Source organism: Phaethon aethereus (assembly GCF_964289735.1).
Source record: "Phaethon aethereus genome assembly, chromosome: 17".
In the NCBI taxonomy this organism is placed as follows: Eukaryota; Metazoa; Chordata; class Aves; order Phaethontiformes; family Phaethontidae; genus Phaethon; species Phaethon aethereus.
The window spans coordinates 6,944,340-6,966,765 of NC_138593.1; the positions used below are offsets into that span (position 1 = coordinate 6,944,340).

General features: G+C 40.1%; 1 protein-coding gene across 1 annotated transcript in view; it reads left to right on the forward strand.

The window, feature by feature from the left end:
* Window positions 1-4,595: 4,595 nt before the first annotated feature.
* The window catches only part of EP400 (E1A binding protein p400), a gene marked incomplete at both ends in the record, with an annotated part of 47,215 nt that continues 29,384 nt past the window's right edge, over window positions 4,596-22,426 (forward strand). The window contains 15 exons of the mRNA XM_082007894.1: window positions 4,596-5,918; window positions 8,112-8,222; window positions 12,080-12,167; window positions 12,574-12,681; window positions 13,388-13,767; window positions 14,012-14,314; window positions 15,076-15,261; window positions 16,682-16,822; window positions 16,925-17,003; window positions 17,285-17,337; window positions 18,447-18,504; window positions 19,173-19,262; window positions 20,940-21,047; window positions 21,800-21,993; window positions 22,187-22,364. Of these exons, the coding sequence (XP_081864020.1) occupies window positions 4,596-5,918; window positions 8,112-8,222; window positions 12,080-12,167; window positions 12,574-12,681; window positions 13,388-13,767; window positions 14,012-14,314; window positions 15,076-15,261; window positions 16,682-16,822; window positions 16,925-17,003; window positions 17,285-17,337; window positions 18,447-18,504; window positions 19,173-19,262; window positions 20,940-21,047; window positions 21,800-21,993; window positions 22,187-22,364 (3,400 nt within the window). The remainder of the gene's footprint in view (window positions 5,919-8,111; window positions 8,223-12,079; window positions 12,168-12,573; window positions 12,682-13,387; window positions 13,768-14,011; window positions 14,315-15,075; window positions 15,262-16,681; window positions 16,823-16,924; window positions 17,004-17,284; window positions 17,338-18,446; window positions 18,505-19,172; window positions 19,263-20,939; window positions 21,048-21,799; window positions 21,994-22,186; window positions 22,365-22,426) is intronic.

Sequence of the window (22,426 nt, forward strand, 5' to 3'; positions counted from 1 at the left end):
GTATGTCTGAAGTTGTTTCCATCTGTGCAGCACCTATGATGATGCAGGAAAAGGTCCATTCAGTTTTTTCAGGTGAATTCCATTCTGTGCATTCTTTTCAATAGCTTTTAAATACTTTCCATTTCAAGTATTTTTCAATTACTTTTTCCTGTAAAAACAATTGCAAAGGCTGGGAATAAGGAAAAATAACAAGGGTTTTTGGAAGACTGAAAATTGTGAAGTACGAGTTTTGACTGCCTAATCCCCTTTCAGTGCATCAGCTGTCCCTTCCAGATCTGTTCCCTTACACTGCCGTGGTTGTCTCATTTTTTGGCATTTTAGGAATGTCAGAAGCAGCCAACCCTGATACATACTAATTTTTTGTCAAGTCAGAATTTTCTGTTGCAATTATTGCTATAGACAATTAGGAATTCCTTTCAGGATAAATCTTTACATGACTTCATGGTAACAGTCATGGTGTTTATCTACTCAGAACTAAAATAATTAAAAAGAAGCCTATTGCTGTGATCCACCCCTCCTTCCACCTAGTTCTGTTGTCATAGGCATTGACTGAAGAACAAGTAGCTCCACAACCGCAGGAGCAGCAATATAGTCAGAAGCAAGAGGAGGAACAAACAGTGGAGCAAATCCAAACCCAGTGTCAGCCACAGGGGGAAACACAGGTGAGAATCAAAAACACGATTGCCATGTGTTTGAATGTGAATTCATTTCACTCCTGCAGTTGTAGGCAGAGAAATATGTTCCTCCTGGCTAAATGAATCTGTAAGCACAGATTCATCTGCACTTACGGCATCTGTTTTGACTTGCCGAGGCTGTGTGTAGGAGTCTCAGCAAATCTGGAGAATTGGGACGTTGAATAATGGGAGCATTTTGTTTTATTTGAGCTAAGGTGATGGACTTGAATGTTACTGAAAAAATATAGTCTTGTTCAAGGATATGAGAATACTATTCAAAGAATGATTATAAACAGGCTGTTTCTTAAAGATAGAGGAATTCGGGCTTCATCCCAGAGTGGATTTTATGATGCTGAAAAAGGCATTCCATATATAGACTGGAACAAATGTAATTTTATGGTACGGATATAATTGTATTTTTTCGATATATTTATCTCCCTCGTTGGAACAATTTCTTAAAACTTCATGTATTCTTTTGTGATCACTTTAGAACACTTGTAAACGTTAAAAATCCAAGATGATGACACTTTCAGGCTTCAGGATGTGCACTCGCTCCAGCCATTTCTGTATTACAGCAGGTGTCCATGGCACCCGCCATTCCAGCACAGCCGGAGCCCACAACCCCTGGCCAGTTTTTTCAAGGCGAAGCATTTGACAGCATCAGTTGTAACCATCACTCTGATGAAAACTGTGCAGATGCTTTTGATGATTCTGTTTATATCAGGTAACCTTTTACTTTTTATTTTCAGTTCACATTTTGCTATTGAAAATAAATCATCAAATCCTTATTAAATAGCACTGCTCACTTTAAAATTTATTGACAATAAGTGAACATGATGGGAGAATAGTCTTCCAGGAAGTACTTTACTCGTTAGAAAGCAGTATATCCCCAGATGCTCTATTCTTAAGTGTAATTAATGATAGTTACGTAGAATTTTAAAGTCATCTTTGTACCCTCATGACTTATGTTCAGTTTTGAGTCTCTACTTTTAGCTAGTAAGCACTATTCACCTCAAATTTGATTTTAGTCGCAAAATGTTCCAGGAACCAGGTCCTGATCATCAGTCACCACAGTGATGACTTCGCCACAGATGGAATCGGTATGGAAGTATCGGGATTAGCCCCTGGAAAGCAAAGCTTATGAGCAGCCTGGAGCCAGCGCATGGGGCACTGGCAGCGAAACGGCTGCTTTGCACGTGAGAACTGAATTCATTCTTTAGCAGGTGGAAGCTGTATTTTCTTTATTGCTAAAATCAGAAAAGATGTTGGGGAAAAAAAGCGGGGGGGGGGGATTATTGTGAAGAGCCTAGTCGTGGGTACCTTCCCCCCCCGCTTCTGCATTTCTTGTTTTGCAGCATACGAGGCTTTTATTGCCATGCTCCAGGTAAGCAGTACCTCGTCCCTCCTGTAAGTAGGCCCTTTCCTTTGGATTTTTACAGTATTTTTACAGAATCTTGACGAGCTGTCAGCAGGTGCCTGCTGAAGTTGAGTACCTGCTACTTGCGCAGGCCGGTCACGCCGCTCTCCTCTCTGCACTACAATAAAGCCTCATTTTCTGTCCTGTCCCCGAGTCCCCTTCCTGCGCGCGCTGTGCCCGGGGCACTGCGCCCTATCCCGACATACAGCCCGGGCGACAGCGGCACGCACCTGCCCGGCGGCGCGCGGGGCCCAGCGGCCAGCTCGCGCGGCGGGACCCCCGTGCGCAGGCGCGGGCGGCGGCGCAGGCGCAGAGCGCGCTCCTGAGGGCGGGGCGGCGGCGCAGGCGCGGGGAGCGGCGCGAGGCGCAGGAGGCGCGGTTTGTCTCCTGCCGGCGCTGGTAGCGGCTGCCGCCTCGGCCGCCCCCCGCCCCCGCTTCCTGTGAGGAGCGAATGGAAAGTCTGGCCCCGGCGCCCGCGGTAAGTGGGGCTCGGGGGCTGCGGGGGGCTGCCGGGCCCCGCTCCTCCCCGCCTTCCATCCCCCCTTCGCGCCGGCCCCACAGGCCTCGGGCCCGAGGCCCGGCAGCACCGGTCCTGGCGGCCGGGGAGGAACGGGCCTTCCCCGCGCCGCCGCACGGCGCTGGGGCGGGGGGCGCCGTGCCCGGGGACGGGCAGGGCCGGCCGCGTCCCGCCGCGGCGCAGGTGGGGGGAAGCGGCGGCGCTGCCCCTGCGGGGGAGCGCCCGCGCGGGGCCTCGGTGAGGGAGCCCCGCGCGAACTTCGGGCGCCGGCCCGCGGCGGGGCTGGCGCTCGGCGTGGGCCGGGCCCGGCCCGGCGGCCCCTCGCGTACTTCAATGTGCGCACACAAAAGGCGATCCCTTTTCCCTGGGTAGGCAGAGGCCGGCGGCGGCAGCGCGTTAGTGACGCTTCCTTATCAGCGTGTAATTAATTAAGTGTTTTCACTTGGGTCGTAAATGTGAGCGAGGTATAGGTAATTAAAATAATAAGACCTTGTTTCTGGCGATAGGTGATATCATTTAAATCTTAATTATTTGGTATCAGTGCTATGAAAGAGTCACGATGCCACGAAGTAGTGCAGTATTATTAAATCTTTTGGAAAAGGTGCCTGTAAGGAGTGGAATTTCCTTTCCCTTCCCGTTCTGCCGGGGGATCTCCCTCAGCTTTGAGCTCCCAGGAGCGGGAGAGACAAAACCTGCTCGGAGCGGTGTGTTCGTCGCTGCGCTCCGTGGTGCGGTCCTGCACCGCGGAGCAGTCCCGTTCCTTTCCCGCCGCCGCTAGCACGCGTGTGACAGCGCTGCTCGGCTTCCTCACCTTCCGGGGGAGCCGGCGCTTGCCCCGGGGCAAGGAAGGGACTATCTCCGTCCCCAGGGCTTGAGGAGCTTGCTGCAGATGGCCCAGGGCGGCGGGGCGGACAAGCTGTGTTGTGTTTCCCTGCCTGAGCGGCAGACGCCGAGCGGGGCGGTCAGTCAGCCAGCCGCTGCATCGCCTGCCACCGTAGTGCTGCGGTGCTGGTGTGCTGCTGCCTGTTGCCGCTTGTAACCGACTTAAGAGTTGGGAGCAAAACCACCTATTTGTATGTGTGTTGGGCCTGGAATACCAAAACCGAAAGTGTTGTTTTCAAAATATGAGAGTTTGGGGGGGGGGGAAATCGCGTTTCATTTTTCTTCTGCTGCTCTGTGACACCCAGCACTGAATCTACCTGTCAGTGCATGCCAGTGGCATTTTTTTGTGTGTCAATGATTGAAATACCAACCCAGAATGTTTCTGGATTTCTGGAAAGCTTGGCTCAATAAACAGCATTTTAAATGAAATGCAGATTTGAATTAATTTTCATATCTTTAAGGAGTTAGTGTTCTGAAGGAAAGAGAAGGCAGAGTACAGTTTTTCAGAGTAATTTTTTTTCAAACATTGAGGTGATTTGGTAGGGAGATTTTTCATGATGTGCTTTTTCTTCAGTAGCTAGAACAATAAAGTTGAGTAGTCTGGGTCCATTTTTATCGTATCTTAGTTATTGAAGAAACATACTGTACATTTTAAGCAACCGTTGTGTTTTCGAGAAGATTGTATTAAGTGTTGAAAGCACTGGGAATAATGAACACAAGAGTACATACTTTTGATATTGGAGATTGTTGATCCATGAAGTTCCACAGAAAGGGAAAAAGTATTATTTTTTTATTATTTGAAGTCATTCTAACTAGCTAAGAAGAATGTATAATTTGTAAAACTGTTCAATAGCACTTTGGTAGCTAGAGACATGTATGAGGGATTTAAGTGAGCTTTTGTGGTGATGAGGATTTTGGGTAACTTGACTGCTGATGTAAAACATTTTAAGTAATTGCAAAGACAGGATAACCGAGTTCTTACTATAAGGTAGTGTTTCGAATCGTAACTAAGTAGTTTTGGTTACAGAAATATTTTTACCTTCCCTAAATTTCTGTTTTTGTGTATTTCTTTAGTGTGTACTGTAAAAAACCTAGAACAGTGAGAATGCACCACGGTAATGGTCCTCAGAATGCCCAGCGCCAGCTCCAGAGGTCCAGGTCCTTCACGGGCAGTGAGGGGGAAGAGCAACAGGCAAATTTACCCCAGTCCCCTGCAGCTTCTTTTGCACCTTCTGCAAGTCCATCTGCACCCCAGTCCCCCAGTTACCAAATACAACAGTTTATAATGAGTCGAAGTCCAGTAGCTGGGCAGAATGTGAACATCACACTGCAAAACGTTGGACCAGTGGCTTCAGGAAACCAGCAGATAACACTTACCCCATTGCCAATTCCAAACCCAACGTCACCGAGTTTTCAGTTCAGTCCTCAGCAGAGGCGGTTTGAGCATGGATCCCCATCGTATATTCAAGTCACATCACCTCTGCCTCAACAAGTTCAGTCTCAAAGCCCTACACAGCCTAACCCTGTGCCAGTGCAAACGTTACCAAATGTTCGGGCAGGCACTCCAGGCCCTGGCTTGGGTATGTGCAGCCAGAGCCCTACTAGAGGGTTTGTAGATGCTAGTGTGCTTGTGAGACAGATCAGCCTGAGTCCTTCAAACGGTGGACACTTTGTGTACCAAGAAGGACCGGGAATTGCACAAATTGCTCAAGGGGCTGCTGCGCAAGTACAGCTTCCATCTTCCGGGACACCTGCTACGGTAAGGGAACGCAGGCTTTCACAACCTCATTCGCAGTCTGGTGGCACCATTCATCATCTTGGTCCTCAAAGTCCTGTAGCTAGTGGAGCAAATATGCAGTCTTTGACTAGCCCGGGTCATATTACAACAACCAGCTTGCCCCCTCAAATCAGCAATATTATCCAAGGGCAGCTTATGCAACAGCAGCAGCAAGTGCTTCAAGGACAGCAGCTGGGTAGACCCATTGGGTATGACAGGACTTCTGGTGGATTGATAGCAGGAGTTGGAGGACCTAGTGCATTTGGAATGACATCACCACCTCCTCCCACAAGTCCTTCACGGGCCACTGTACCACAGGGGCTGTCGAGTCTTCCTCTTGCTCCTACAGTTAATACTGCAGTGAAAAAACAACCCAAAAAGCTAGAGGAGATTCCTCCTGCCAACCAAGAGACTGCTCAAATGAGAAAACAATGTTTGGATCATCACCACAAGCAGATGGAAATTCTTAAGGAAACTTTTAAGGAGTGTTTGATTGAACTGTTCTTCCTGCAACACCTTCAAGGGAATATGATGGACTTTTTAGCTTTTAAGAAGAAACATTGTGTTCCACTGCAAGCATACCTGAGGCAAAATGACTTGGATCTGGAGGAGGAAGAAGAGGAAGAACAATCTGAGGTCATTAATGATGAGGTAAGGAATCTGTTGATTAATGTTTTGGAATAAAATCAATAGATGAACTTGTGGCACCTGCATTGTGAAGTATTGGAGAATGTGGCAATACTTGAAAAATCTTTTTTGCTTGTTGAAGTATGGCAATTTTTTTTTTTAAATAGTTGGTCTGCGAGAAGGCAGATCTGCTAGATAGTGTGATTCGACAGGTTGAGTTGAGCATGCTGCTAGATGTATGTATTTAAAAGAAAAGAATAGAGGGGTGAAGTCCTAGTTAGTATGTAAGCCAATACACAAATAAAGGTGGCATTGCTGTGGAAGCTGTTTTAAGCTATTGGAATGAGTATGAGTAGAAATCATAGATTAAATTTCACTTACTAGACTTACACAAACAAAAAAAAAAAAGCAAAAAGTCTTATAAGAGATTAACCTTTATTTGACTCATGTGCCTTCTAACCACTCAAGTTCAGTGTTGGTGTAACCAACAAAAAACCCTGAAGTAATCTAATTACTCAGAGAGAGCAGGTGAATCATAATGTGTATGGGTCCATAGTAATGAATCAGGTTACTTAGGCTGTCTCGGAGCTCTGTGGGTGTATTGCTGTCTGATTAAACAAACAGCACTTAGAGACTGGACGTTAACAAGTTAACTTTGTTATTTACACAGAGGTTTAAAATTACTAACTTCAATTCACTGTTTATTAATGGCAAAGGACTTGAAATAAGTTTGCCATAGGCAGATGCTGTGCCACATTTCCTGCATGTTTGTACCCATTCATGTAGCTCTTGACCTGCAGCACCCAGTGGGTGCGGGAGCAGTGCCTGTCTTGCGCAGAGCCTACATGCAAGCCTACGTGGCAAGTGGTTGCAACAGGGTAGATATAACTGATGCCACTGCATCACTTGGCACTCACAAATACCTTTTAAAATTTGTAAAAATATGTGTGGGTATGTAGTTGCCAGCTTGTAAAGAACCAAACCAAACCTGTTACGTAAAGAAACTCATACTGCTTTGAAATGCCTGCTAGAAATTAGTGTCTTCAGTGAAAACTGATGACTGTCCTAGGCATGAATCATTAGTGATCATATCTTCAGTTGGAATTTGTGAGAAATTTTAGCAGTGTAACAGCTGAAGTTTAATTTGTCCATTGTTTTGTGGTTTCCCATTCTTGACTGGGAAAAATGTATTTCTGCTTGTGATAGTTATTGATAATTTTGAAGGAATCATTTCTTTCTATATATATTGCATAAAAGCTAGCCTGTTATTGTAATTTACTGACAATGGGTATTCAGTATTTTTTTTCACCTGGTTTGTATTTTGTCAAATTGTTTAGGTGTTCTTGTTGGGTTGCGTGTTTGTCAGCTGAAATACCAGGTATTTTTAACTACAGTACACACATCCTTAGAGATCTGTAGCGGGTGTAAATTGTATAAGGTCATTGAAGTAAGTGGTGTTACTATAATTCACTTCAGTTGAGGGTCTACCCCTCGGTCTTTCGGGTTTGGAGCTTGCTGTACTTCGCTGTCTTCTTGTGATGGATCGTCTTTTGTTTGTGAAAGCTGCTTGTCTGTTTAACTGCTGGAGAATTTTGCAAAGTGAAACAGCAGAAGTTTTTACGTGTTTTTAAATGGTGAATTCTTTTGAAAGATTAAGACATCTTTTGAGTATTGTCTTGTGTTTTTTTGTCGTCTTCTCTTTTATTTCCCCCTCCCCCCTCTTTATCACTTTCTGCTGAAGCAACGCACTTCATCCCTTGCCTGGAAAGGTTGATCACTTTGGGAATTCAAGGGGAGAATGAATGGTGGCTGTGCTCATTGCTTAAATAAATGTTGGAGCTCTCTTAAGTTCAAACTGTCTGTCATGCTAATTTGTTGTCCATTAGGAGCAGCAATCATTAAATTTAAAACACACTTCTATGTTAACTGGATTTAAGAAAAAGTTTCCAGTGACGAGTCACTATAAATAGTCAAGGCTGTACTCTCTTCTGCTATTAAAAGTGAGACAGAACTCTTCAAAAACAGCCTGTGCTCAAACCAAGCCGAACTGATGGTGGTTTAGTTATAATCCCCTCTTCAGCGAGGTACCATCAGTACAAAGTGAGTGTGTTGAACAGTTTAAAACAACAAAAAAAAAAAAAAAAAAAAAAGAAGAAAAACTTTTAAAAAGAAAATGATTCTCCCTTCTTTTTTTTTTTCCCAAAATATTTCTCTCAGGTAAAGATTGTGACAGGAAAGGATGGGCAGACTGGTACTCCTGTTGCTATAGCAACCCAGCTTCCTCCAAATGTTTCTGCTGCTTTTTCATCCCAGCAGCAACCATTTCAGGTACTTTTCAATGGTTCTAAAATGTAGTTTCATCCCAGATTTTTTTTCTTCATTCAGATTTGATATTTCTTAGATGAATTAGAATTTTCCCAAGAGCCCATCCCTTATCATCTAAACAAAACAAAAAAACCTTTGCAAGCTTCAAATGCATCAGTATTAATGAAGCCTTGAGGAAGTTAATCTTTGTCTCCAGGTTGCTGGCTTATTTCATTAACTTTCAGCTTGAATGTTTTCACTTTGGTTTGTTTGTCTTTTGTTTCCCTAATGCATTTGGTTCATTTGTGCATTCTGCATAGTGATAATATGGATTCTTTTGTCTGTGGCATTGTAATTGTGGATTTCTTCTAAATTTCTTTTCTTTTTTTCCTTATCTGTTAAAGGTTTTGAGTATGGCTACAGAAGGTTTTGGATTTGCCTTCCCTGAAATGTTTTAAACAACAGTAATAACCCTCCGACACAATTTCTTAAAATAACTAACTGCTTTCCATTAGCTCTACCATAAATGTCGGCAAGAAGAAACTGAAGTGCTTATTTTTTATATAAGTCCTTTTTTACATTTTTTTTTTTCTCCCTGAGGAATACTGAAAAAAGTAGAGAAATGCAATAATCAATTAACATTTTCGTGGATCAGTGATGATGAAGCTTTTAAATTTAGGCTAATCTAGGTTTGTGCAGCTACCTTCAAATCTGTGCTATTCAGACATCATTGCTTACACACCCTGAGAAGTCATATACCCTAATTCCTCTGCAACTAAAATATTTACCTTTTAGTTCAATTATATGCACTTAAATAGCAGGTGTTACAGGCTGAATTACTCTGCTCTACCAAGGAAGCTGTAGAGTCTGCATTACCTTCATCTAGGTTTTGGAAAATGGAGAGTTAAGTGAAATATAAGGAGGGTTGTATTCCTGTGTATAACAAATGGGATATTCACTGTGATATTTTACAGATGAGTTACATAGTTAAGGGGCTTGCACTGCGACCTCTTTTTTATGGCTAATACTGGCATGTCTTGGAAGTCTCCTTAGGTAATCAGGCTTCATCTAAGCTGTTCAACATATGTAATATTATATCAGGTTATTTATTATAACAATTAGGGTTAGCATCAAGCTATAGCTATTGCAGTGAAGAAGTAATTTTGAAAGTATTATACCATTTCAGAGCTGTTTCAGAGAAACTGTCAGGTACATGCTAAAAATGTACAAAACTGTGTAATTGTGATAATATCTTTTAGCACAAACTGTTAACAGAAAGTATTATCTCTTTCCATCAGTCTTTCTCTTTGTAACTGTTTATAGAGAAATAACGTGTCCCAATCAGCAGCATAAGTGCAGCACTTGGAATGAGTATTGTGGGCGTGCTGTATAATCATGACCTCTGGAGAGCTACATTATTTTAATTAAAGTTAGGACAGTTTAATCTAATATTAGTGGTATGTGACTGCAATTTATGAAGATATAACTTCTTTGCTTTTTGGAGCATCTGGCCTGAATTAGGTGGTGATAATGCACACAGCTGGGAGGCATACTCAAGAAAATGTCAGTCAAAATCCTAAAGTAGAGCTGCAGCCTGAAACTGTGAGTATGCGATCATCCAGAGTAAGAGTGCAGCTGAAATAAATAACATTTGAAGCACAGTTTGGAGAACATACTTCATTAAACTGATATCCCAGAAAGCATTTGATGCAAACAGGACATAAGCTGGATTTGTTAATTTATTCAGTAGCATTGTACAAAATAAGTTTTTGTGACTTATTTTGAAAATTCTGCAAATGCCTAAGTGTGATGCTCTGCCAGACATTGACTGTTGGGCCTGAAATATGCTGCATATCTGCCTTCTGAGAACACAAACATTTGAAAATCTAAGCCATACTGAGTGTGAGATGGCAGTGAACCATGATCATTAGGGATGAACATGAGTCAGAGATTCTTAAAACCAAAATTCACATCCTAAGGCTATAGTTGTATCACTAGAGTGGCCACAAATGCCTTCACAGCAGCAAAGAGATTAAATGTTATTAATTCATAGCTATTGATGGAATTTGAGTGGCATGAGATATATTCAGCTCAAAAAGGAGTGTTTGAAACCCAGTCATTTTAGGTGACGTTGGCTATGTTTATTAATACTGTTCGATGAAGCATTCATTGAAGATGCAGGGTTGTGACTGCTACAGTTTATTTTGGTATAGACTGGCGTTTACGTCCTTAGGCTTAATTTACACTGGTAGAACTTCTGTGAAAAATCAGAGAAGACCTGTGAATAAACTAGAAGATTCTTTTGGGAAATTGTTGTCTTTGCTACGTTGTCATAATAAATTTTTACATTTGCAAACCCCTACTGTACATTGATATGGCAGAGGCTCTCACCAATAGCAAATTACACTTCGAGAACTTGAATGTTAAATTAGCTCATTTTCTAGGACATAGAGGCATACGTGAAATCCCTTTTTTTATTTTCTGATAGAATCTCTTAAGCCCTTCCTTTGGTCCCTTATTTTTCTCGTAAGTTTCATAGTAGAATATTGGGTGTAGCATGGCTAAATATTGAGGAGAACTTAAAAATGTGACTTGGAAACTCACTGGAAAGAACTGGGCTTGCACAAACACTGGCGGATGTTAGTAAGTACTTGCCAGTAGTGCTGAGGGCCCAAAACCCATGGAAATCATCATATACCCAAACTTGTTTGTTTCAGTAATCCTGTATGTCAGTCTGCCATCTGAGTTTGATGCTGCAAGGATTATCTAGGATATATTCTCTGCCATCATTGCCAATATTAATTGTAGTAATTTTAAAATAAAGTTTTCATGTGCTGTGAAATCCTACTGAAGCTAAACTCCAACTTGCTGAATCAAACCCCTGTGATTTCTTTTCCATCTCAATATGAATAGTACTCTTCCAGGCTTGTTAATTCATAGTTGTGTGATGTTTATCCTGAGACAAAATGTCTAGTAATTTCTGATGAGCTCTGATGTCACGTTAGCCGTATGGTGATATTGTGTTTCTCCTCGTCGATTTTCTTCATGGTACTCGTTTTGCCAGCTGCGCAAACAAATACAAGTCTAGCATCTGGAAAAATGGAATTGGAACTTGTGTCACTTGGCTGAGAGTCTTTTATTCCATCTTCTGAGTCTTAGCAGTTTTTCCTGAAATATTTAAAGGCTAACTCTCATGGAGCTGTGCCTGAGAGTGACAGTGCTGGAGACTCAAGTAAACTTAAACTGTCTTCAGGATGAGAGTTAATTTGTGTGTTACCAGTGTTTCACACAGAATTAAAAGGATTCACTTTCACAAATGTATCGACTGTCATTTCTTACTTTTGTGTTTTGTTAGTTATGATACAGTTTATGCGTAAATTATCTTTTCCTCATCTGATTTCCTTCTAATTAATCCTGTAATGAAGTCACAATGTTTAATTTTTGTCATGTCAGCTTTTTATTGCAGATGTATACTATACGAATATGTCATTTTGACTTCATGGCAGCATTATGCAGATGATGAAGGGTAATATATTAATGGAAATTTCCATTTATTTAAAAAAATATGTATTGGGCAAGTTTATTTTTTACATATCCCATTTTTTTGGGTTTGGTATCGCTTTTTAAAAAATGTAGACAAGTATTATATATATAACAAACTTCAGTTTAGTTACTGTTCTAAAATTTGAACTCAACAAAGTGTATCTGTGCATTATGGACATCTTTATAGCAGATATTTAATGAGTTTTGTTTTCTTCGTTGTACAACTGTTCTGAAGGATTTGTTCTGTGCTGGCCTCTTTAGATCCGTTTGTAAATTACATCTTGGTGTTAGACTACCTACAGATTGAACTTCTGTGATGTGTTTTCTTTTTCCAATAGCAAACGCATACAGGGACTCCAGTAACGGGGACTGTGAACACCATAGAAATTGAAGCTTTTAAGAGACAGCAGGCACTTGCACCAGCAGGTATGTTCTGCAAACAGAATTTTAGGGTTTTTATGTTTTGTTTTTATTTCCAAACAGTTAATGGAGCCCACTGTTCTGTAACTCTTGAAATACAGTTTTGCCTCACCTTGGGAGTTGCCAGATCCTTAGGACTATCTATTGCGAATGGTGCTGTGTGAAGAGTGCACTCCACTCACAATATATAGGACTGGATTTGGCAGGCATGGAGACATTGTTAGGATTGTTCTGGCAAAGAAGATTGGAGATGGCCAATTTGAATTTAAAGGGACTCTGCCCTTGGAGCATGTTCTTCATAAATGCTACACATGTATAGTAGTCGTAGCTTTCTGAGCTGATGTTGGAATCATGTGTAGTAGTTTGCTTTGTAAAATTATACCATGCCATAAATGGAATTTGAATATCACAGATTCGTCTAAGAGACCACGAATTGAAGTGGGCCGTCATGGGATGGTTTTTCAGCACCCGGGTGTGGCTTCAGGAGTTCCTCTTCAACAGCTAATGCCAACGGCACAAGGTACTGTGTCACCACATGCCAGTTGCACATTAATTTAACAAGGAGATGTTAGTGATGGGACTAGAAACTTGGGCTTCCGGCCTTCCAAGATCCTAGTCCCACCACACACTTCTCCATGTAAATTAATACTTGGTATGCAATGCCTGGTTTGTTTAAGGAGCTGAGTGACGGGCTCCAAAGGTGCATGTGGGCATGGAAATACGTCACAGGTGCTGATGCAAAATGGTTAATCTGAGAATTCTGGAACTGAGCCAATGATTTATGAAAAGGAAACCTCCTAATTTGCAACATCATGATAAATTTTTATTCATTAGTCATGCCACGCTTTAGAATATGTGTTAAAGTGAATGCGTTAAGAACTAAGTACTATTTAGGTTTGATGCTGTTATTTTAGGTTAAATTCCATTAGCTCACCAGTCCTTTTTTTTTTTTTTCTTTAAAGTATAAGACATTCGGAGGACATTTAATGACATCTTTTGTAGTTGCTGTGCTCCAAATTTTAGTTGCAGTCCTGTGCATGAAATACTTTGTTGTTTATTGTAATGGTGATTTATTTTGTGATTGTGATGTGGTATTTTCAAGTGATGGTGTCTTGTGGCAAAGTAAGTAACAAATTAGTCTATTTGCAGTTGATTTCCTCTTTATATCAGTAAAGAACATTGGATGTTTTAATTTCATCTGTATTGTGTTTCCTCTTGCTTTGTAGGTGGAATGCCTCCCACTCCTCAAACTGTACAGCTGACTGGACAGAAACAGAGTCAACAACAGTATGACCCGTCTAAAGGCCCTCCTGTGCAGAACGCAGCAAGTCTGCATACACCTCCACCGCAGCTGCCAGGGAGGCTGCAACCTGCGAATGTCCCCATGACGTCTCTCCCAGCTGCACTGCAGCTTTCACAGCAGCAACCACAGATAGTGGAATCTCCAGCTCAGCCTCAGATTCAGGTGAAGATCCAGCCTCAAAGTGTACCCTTGACTTCCACTCCACTTCCAGCACCACTTCAACAGCAGGTGCCACCAGCAATCCATGTGCAAGGACAGACACCAAACCAAGTATCACAGCCACAGGCTACGATACAGCAACAGGTATATAAACTTTATTGGGGTGAAAATATGTTTGTTTCAATGCCCAGTAAAATCTAAGAACATTATCTTCTTGAAAATATATTAAATATGTTAATGGTTTTTAATTCCACTGGACACTTAAATCCTTCTCTTACAAAAATGCAGGTGTCAATTTTTTATTAAAGTCCTTATTTTGTTCTGGTGTAGTGTAGACTAAGACAGTATTGAATCCTAAACTCACCACTAACATGTGTTTCTTGGGCAGACTGTGACTCTAACACGACCATCTGCAGATCCTGCTCAGACTTCTCAGCGTCTTACGGCAAATACAGTACCGCCTACCTCATCTGTTGCGCCAGCAACTATCTCGGGCACAGCGCCGCCTTCTACATATCCAGTACAAACAAACAGGACCTCTCCAGCAACTACTAAGTCCCTGTCTCCTATTGCATCAAAACCCCCAGGCTTAGCAGTAGCAGCAGCACCTAAAACACAAAGTCCAGCTCAGAATGCAGCAGTATTACCACAGGACAGCTCTCAAGACAAGCTTGCTGAGCAAGTAAAGCTGGTAAGGTTTTTTGTTTTTCCCCTAAACTTATAAACAGTTAACACACAAATAACAATTAACACGAGCAATGTGTTTTAGTAATGAAAATAGGCTATTTTTTGGGGAAGTGGGGTGTTCAGTGGTGGGTTGTTTTTTGGTTTTTTTTTTTTTTTCTGCTTTACAGAGTTTTGCTTTTCTGGGCATTCAGAGAAGCTGAAGAAGACTTACTGGTCTTCATGCTGCTGTTGCAGTCTTTCTGTTATATTGATTCTCTCTGCTCCTTCGAGGTGACTGCAACGTTATTTTTGTAGGTAACTGGAGATGTTTTGCTTGTTTAACAGGAACATCATAGAGAACTAATTTTTTTTATAAAATCAAGCAGTATTAATATGGAAGATGTATTTATCTTCTGTGGATAAATACATCTGCAATTTCAGTTTATGAAAAAAGAAAGGAGTATTTGCAGTTTGCATATGTCTTATAACTTGTTTTTTGTGCTGCCCAGTGAACCTTTTTTTTTATCCTGTTATTTAACAAAGTACCTATTGTAATACAGGTTGAAGTACTGTGATTCTCTTTACACTTAAGTTGAATGTAATCCAGTAATTTTTTCATTGATGCAGTGTTCAGACCTGGTTTTTGTAATGCATGTGTCATGCTGTTACACCTTTTTTTGCTGTCAGTTATTTTGATGGAGTGGGAGCAATTATTATGTTTCTATTTGTCAACTGATTTAGGTGCATTCTACAGCTTCATTGTTACTATATGTATTTCTTTTTAAGGAAAATCAAATCCATCAGCGAATAGCAGAACTGAGAAAGGAAGGCTTATGGTCCCTGAGGCGACTGCCTAAACTCCAAGAGGCTCCAAGACCAAGATCTCACTGGGATTATTTGCTGGAAGAAATGCAGTGGATGGCAACTGATTTTGCCCAAGAGAGAAAGTGGAAGATGGCAACTGCTAAGAAGGTACTGGGAAAACATTATTTGACTCAAAACAATTGATCTTGGTATCACTCAGCTTGGTAGCAAAGCTATTTAAATGTTTTTTTTCTATAGATAGAAGTAATGGGAATATAAGGCACCAATTTTTAACTTACATGTTACCAGATTTAGATATTCTTGCATTTGAAACAGGCTACATAGTTGTATTGATTGTGGATACAAATAACAGTTTTGGATTTTATTCTTCTGGAAATCAAATAGCTTGTTTAGGGGACCCAGTCAATATGTTCACTGTGTCATATTTAAAAAGTATGGCTATCATGCCTGTCTCACAAATCAGATACTCCCTCTCAATGAAGAGTAAATATAGAATTTTGTAAATAACGTCCACTGGGTGTGGTTGTCTGTCTAATTCTTCTTTCTTAATCTCAGAAGAAGATGAAGGAGAAACCATGGATTTCTAAGGACAGCAGTGGAAACATGGTAGAGAACTGTTTCCATAAGGGAAGAGAACAGCACAATGGGAGTAATTAAAGAAGTGATGGAATGAAAATTGGGGTGGTGTGAGATGAAATATGCAAAACCTGTTTATTTACAATAAATTTATTTACAATAAGTTTATTTACAATTTCTATGGATTCTAGCAAGGTTGCACCTTCTTTTGATACATTTATGACCAGTTTGGGGTAATGAAGAGAGCAACTGAAAGTCATTAGTTTAAATTGCCATGTTGTTTGCTACTGTATATTCTGAAATGATGGAAACTCAGAACTCTCTTCCTTATAAGCAAAGTATTGAAATAGGTGTATCGTTTTGTAAAATGAAGATCTGCATTTGGAATATGATTTAAATCTGGTTTTGAAGCACTTATTTCATTTGTGGCCAATGGTAGGTTTCTAAGAATAGGAGAAACTTCTTCATCTAAGAAATGATCCTTCCCCTGGCAGTATGCTTCAGACTTCTGGAAATTAATATTTTAGGGACCTCCTGAGCTAAAGGTTGCAATCAAGTCAGTCTTTAACAGCCATTGACTGATCTTTCAAGCATGTATGTACATTCTTTTTGAACTCATTTTACCTTTGGTCTCTGGCATTTTGCTGCGATTTCTATGACTTCATATGTGCTGCCTGAAAAAAAAAAGTTTTCTTTTTTGTGTTTGCTGCTAATTTCAGTAGATTTTTTTCCTAATATTTGTATTGAGAGAGAGTAGTGAATTAGGATTTTCCTACTTGATTGCGTAGTTATATTTCTTATATTACCTTTTTTCCGTCAAGTTTCATGTCTGTTGTTTTACTAGCATGGTAAAAATTAGAAATAGTGGAGGTAAGCGCTACGTGTGGAAAGCTATGGTCAACATCTGGCTGCTGCTAACCTCTATAATCTTAACAAATGCAATGATGTGTATTTTGAGGTAACCTAATCACTATCTTTCATGGTATTTTAGATGGTAAGAACTGTGGCTCGTTATCATGAAGAAAAGAAACTTAATGAAGAACGAGCTAAAAGGGAAGAGCAAAACAAACTAAGGCGAATTGCTGCATCAATTGCTAGAGAAATAGAATACTTCTGGTCTAACATTGAACAGGTAAAATACCAACTTAGTACTTGTGTAAGTAACACTTTTTTTCATCTTCAGTAACTTATATATAAAATTTAAGTGCTTTATTAGAATTGCTTTACATTTCAGGTTGTTGAAATAAAACTGCAAATTGAATTTCAAGAGAAAAGGAAAAAAGCTTTGAATTTAAAGAGAATTTCAAGGAAAGGTAATTGTATTCCATTTCATAAGAAATCCAGTATAAATTCTGATGCTGCTGTTCAAGATAATTTCACTCAGTGGGGTTTAATCTTGTTGGTGATAGAATTGTGAGATGCTAATAATAGGTTGTGAACAGATCTGACCTATGAGTTACGGGTGTTTTTTATGGTTTTGTGTTAGATTTTATTAATATTTCTTGTGTTTTATGTTGAATGCATTTAAAAGGTCACATAAGAAACATAAAATCGCTAAGTGACTAATGCATACATAAGTGTAATAATTTTCCAGGTAAGGATGCAAAACCTGCAGAAGACCTTTTATTGGAAAAAGAATGTGAAAGGGTAAGTCTTTCTGGTTCTTAAAAAAATCCATACGGCTACCTGTGTGAAAAAGTTTTGATAAATGTGAAATGTTTTCCTTAAATACATGGTGATGATAAGCAGATTTCTGTGTAGTTAATGACAATTGAAGATATTGTCATAAGCACAAATACAATTTTGTCTGGTTATGAACCACAACTTTTAATGGGAAAGTGGATAGTAGTTGATAACGTGTTTTAAAGTAAGAATTCATACTTACTCAGTGGCTTTGAATCAATCATTCTAACCTTGCGAGACCAAAAAATGTACAAATTAATTACCGGACTTAGTTTTGGGCAGGAGTTTAATCTGCTGTAACCAAGGGTAAACTCTGAGGCATGAAAGCATGTTTTCAGCTGTTCAGTTGTCATTTATCTGCTAAAAGATGTAGTTATATGTTACAGAGTGGATCAAACTGAATGAGATTTAAATATCTTTTGCCCTAGATGAAATGTATGCTAGGACTCCTTGGCTACATCTGTGCAATTGGAAAAAACTGGGCCAGGGATTGTTCTGAGGCCCTGAGCCATCTGGCATGGCACAGCTGATGCCCACTTGCTGAAATGCTTCCCTTTCACCAAGCAGAACGCCTGCACCTGAATTTCCTGTTAGGAACAAGCTTTAGCATGTGTTTTCAGGCAAACTGTGGCCTCGCACTGTCTGCAAGTGTTAATTTGCACAGGCTAAACCATGCTACAGAGTATGCTGGACAGCTGAGAGTGAACAGTTTTAGGCCTGTGCAATATCCCTTTTATTGACTAGAGAAAATATAGTTCTTGATTTCAGCCTAGGTAAAAGTTTTATGCTTTAATAATGTTTTAAGGGAAAGAGTGTACTATGGCTCTGTGCCACAACCAGACCTGAGTAATTTGAACCACAAATGCTTGAAGTGGCTGATGGCACGCTACCTTCAGTACAGAAGCAGTGTATCTGTTTTTGCATGACCAGGAAAATGCTAATAGGTATTAAGTGTCTATTAGCAAATGCTGATATGATTGCAAGGCACTTGTTCCTTTCTTTAAAAAAACAAACAAAAAGCCTCCCTAACTTTGGTTTCTATGATTTCACATATTTTAATTATTTAATGCTAGGGTGGTTCATCATCTGGAAGGAAAAGAAAAGCAAGCTCATCTTTGACTGATGAGGAAGGTAAGACACTTCTCAAAATTGTGCATTGTCTAGTAGATAAGCTGTATATTAAAACTCTGAAACCATAGGTATTCAGTTTGTTTCTGCATGGATAAAATGGTTTTCACAAACCAAATACCAACCCTCATCCATTTCTTAGAGAGACTAGATAGTCAATTAGATAGTAAATTTTCCTTAGAAGAGCTTCAGTAAAAATTTGAAAATAAAATCTTCCCTGAAAACACACTGCTGTCATTGTTGGTGGATTTTAATTCTTTCTGTCCTCATTCCTTCGTTTCTCAAACCTTACTAGTGGTCTTAAACTTCTTTGAGGATTTCAGACTGAATAACTCATCTGCTTTAGTTCCTTTTTTGTGATGACACCTGTGTCATGTTTCTGACAAAGAAAATCCCCAGTTTAAAGCTACAGAATAACCTATCTGTGGTGACCATTGTCAACCAACACTTCAGAGTTCAAGACTGCCTTTTATCCTGAGGCAGAAGTGCTTCTCTCCTTTTCAATTACCTTCCAAGTTCTATGTATAGTTGCTCTCAGATTTTCGTGTTTTCCATACATGTCTCACTCTTTTTGTATCGAGCTAACTTATAACATTCTATGCTAGTACACTTCAGAGGCATATAATTACAAACTTCCTGAATTATTGTGTTAACATTTGTTTTTGTTTTAGTTGAAGATGAAGAAGAAACAATTGAAGAACAAGAAGCTAAAGAAGGAAACATAAACCATCAAACTGAATTGTCTAATCTAGCCAAAGAAGGTAGGCGTGTAGCTTGATTGCTCTCTGTGGTGGACTCTGAAACAACAGGTGAAAACATGCAGCAGTTATTTTATTTTTAAATAGGATTACAGATGAGAAGTTGAGTGCATTCAGATGTTCAGTCATATGTAATCTGTATTAATTTTTTTCTGTTTGGAAAGTCGTAGTGGTCAGTTTGTGGGATGATGGTGGGCATCTGTGCTTTATAAAGTGGTCCGTATACTTAACTAGTTATCATGCAAGGTAGCTTGACAAAAAGTATTTCTCTGCTGAACTGCATTTTTTTAAAACCTCACACCAAAAGACTTTCAACCTAAGTTCTAGGAATGCATGATAAATACTTAAAACCAGAAGTGTATCAGATTGAACATGACGGTTTTATCAACTGTCTTGCACCAAAAAAAAAAAAAAGGTAGAGCAAGTCGGTTGAGATAAAAACAGTTTAATAGGAGAAAAGGAAGAGAATGATAGTAATGATAAAACATATAAAAACAAGCAATACACAATTGTTCAGCACCTGCTGACCGATACCCAGTTAGTTCCTGAGCCACGGCGCCTCCCCGGCCAACCCCCCCAGTTCATATACTGAGCGTGACATCGTATGGTGTGGAATATCCCTTTGGCCAGTGGGGATCAGCTGTCTTGGCTGTGTCCCCTCCCAGCTTCCCGTGCACCCGCCACCTTCTCACTGGCAGGTCAGCATGAGCAGCTGAACAGTCCTTGACTGCTTAGCAACAACTGAAAACATCAGTAAGTTACCAGTATTTTCTCATCCCACATCCAAACCACAGCACTATACCAGCTATGAGGAAGGAAATTAACTCTATCTCAGCCAAAACAAGGACAGTAACCTCAGAAGTGTTTTGTGACCCACCTGATAAGTCTGAAAGGGCCCTGACATGCTGATCTTGGGGGGTATAAATACTTGAAGATAAGGGGCTTTTAGGGACAATGCTCTAGCTAGCAGGTCTCTCATTAGCAACATAACAATAACTGCTCTGCTGAGCTTGATGTATGCAAAGTATCCCATAGGGATCACTTCACTTACCATGATAAAAACCTTGCTGATTTTTAGAGGCCAAGCTTCCCATTAAACTAAGCTCGCCTGGCCATTAATATGCTGTTTCCAAATCTGTTTGTTTGGTCTGTTTGGCAGCTTAGTGGCTGCAGCCAGCTGGCCAGTTGGAGGGATTATAACTCTTGGCTAGTCAGCCAAGTTCCTAATGAGGATGTTTCCTGATCGATTGGCCACCGCCAGCGTGCACATTCCTGCTTCAACAGATCAGACAAGGGATCATGGAGATACTGTTTAGTGGGTTGAGGTACAGCTCAGTTTTGAAACTTTGAAGTCTTGAATTGTCTTCCAGCCACTCAGCTGGATTTGATGCCCCTACCTCCCCAGCCAGTGGTTTACTGTCAGTTTGTATGGTGGGTTTGTAATATAGTACAAAGCAAGCTGGGTGAGCAAACTGCTTGGTGCAATTCCAAGTGTTCTCCGTAATCGAGGTCATTAAATAAATATTGCCATCATCTACCTAATAATTACCTCTTCAGTTAGCTTCAGAAAAGAGAACTGGCTTTATACAATTGTGAAGAGTGGAAATGAAATTAAAAACAATGGTATTGATTGTTACAAATTTTGATATTTTTAAACTTGCATCCTTTAATGACCCGCAGCTGAATTGCCTCTGGAAGATTTACTAAAGATGTATGAAGGTGCCTTTGCAGAAAATTTTCACTGGCCCCAGCCAAAGCCTGACAGTGAAGAGGATAGCAGTGAGGAAGGTAAATCACTTTTTGTTTAGAAGAAGTTATGCTGACTTACAAGGTGGAATAAATTGATTGGCTCTTCAAGTCTCTGTTAAAAGACATTTTATAGGGGAAAACAAATACTGAGTGAATCACATTTAAAGTGTTTTTTATTTTTAAGTGAAGAAGAATGTTATATACAAGAATGAATGGAAAGTACAGTGGCTTTCTTGCTAAGCATTTGGAATAATCATTAGAAAAAATTAGATTTATTCCTGTTATTACTAAATATTTTTGGATAATGATCTGTGAAGAATTTCTTCCTTTTTTTTCATTTCTCAGTTTATGAAAAGAGGGTAGTGTTTGCCTATCTTAAAGTCGAGATGTGTGAGATTCTCAGGAACAATAGAGGAGCCTCTCTACGCTGAATTAAGCAGCACACTTCATAGCTAGCTATTATTACACAGTTGCCATCTGTTCTGTATTGAAGTGATGATAGAATTACATATTTGAGGATAAGTTTTAGGTCATATGAGAGGACCTTCCTAGAAGTTGTGAAAAGTTAATGGTTATGTTAGCCTAGCTAGCGTGAACATCCAGAATATGTATGTGACCTGGAGCTTCGGCTATTTTCATTTTAGCTTGACTAGCCTGAAAATCATAGAATTGTTTTTAAAAGTTAACCACCTCCTTTTAGACCACTGTCTGAATTCTAGCCATCTCAGTTCCTTTGTGTAACTGATACTTAAGTTTATTTTAAATGCCAAAGTAATTTTTCTCTCTCATAGAAATGGAAGACCATATCTCGGATAGAGAAAGTCCTCAGAAGGAAGTTGTCCTCATAGACTCCCTTCTCAGCATTGACCAGTACAAGGGTATAGACAGGTCAAGTCCTCCAAAGAAGCATATGCGAGACATATCAGAAGTTGCTGCTGCAGCAGAAATGCTGTTACCTAAAGGCAGCTCTAGAATAACAACAGCGGTAAGGCTCCTTATTTTCTGCTACTATGTGTGCTTACTTTTACGTAAAGAATGCTTTTTTCATGGTTTTGCAGATTTAAGCAAGAAATTACAATAAGTACTTTCTAGTTATTGAAGTATAGAATGGTTATGCTTTATGACACGCTCCATGAATTTAACTCAAAAAAAAAAGTATCAAATCATTCACATTACAGGTAAAATACAATACTCCATTGCTACTGTATGGGCCTCTCAGAGAATATCAAAAGATTGGGCTTGATTGGCTAGCAAAGCTGTACAGAAAGAATCTCAATGGCATTCTGGCAGATGAGGCTGGGCTTGGAAAAACAGTGCAAATTATCGCCTTTTTTGCCCACTTGGCTTGTAATGAAGGTAAGTTCATTCGCCTAACAATTTTAGACAGGTACTGGGCCAACATTATCTTTGTGAATTGT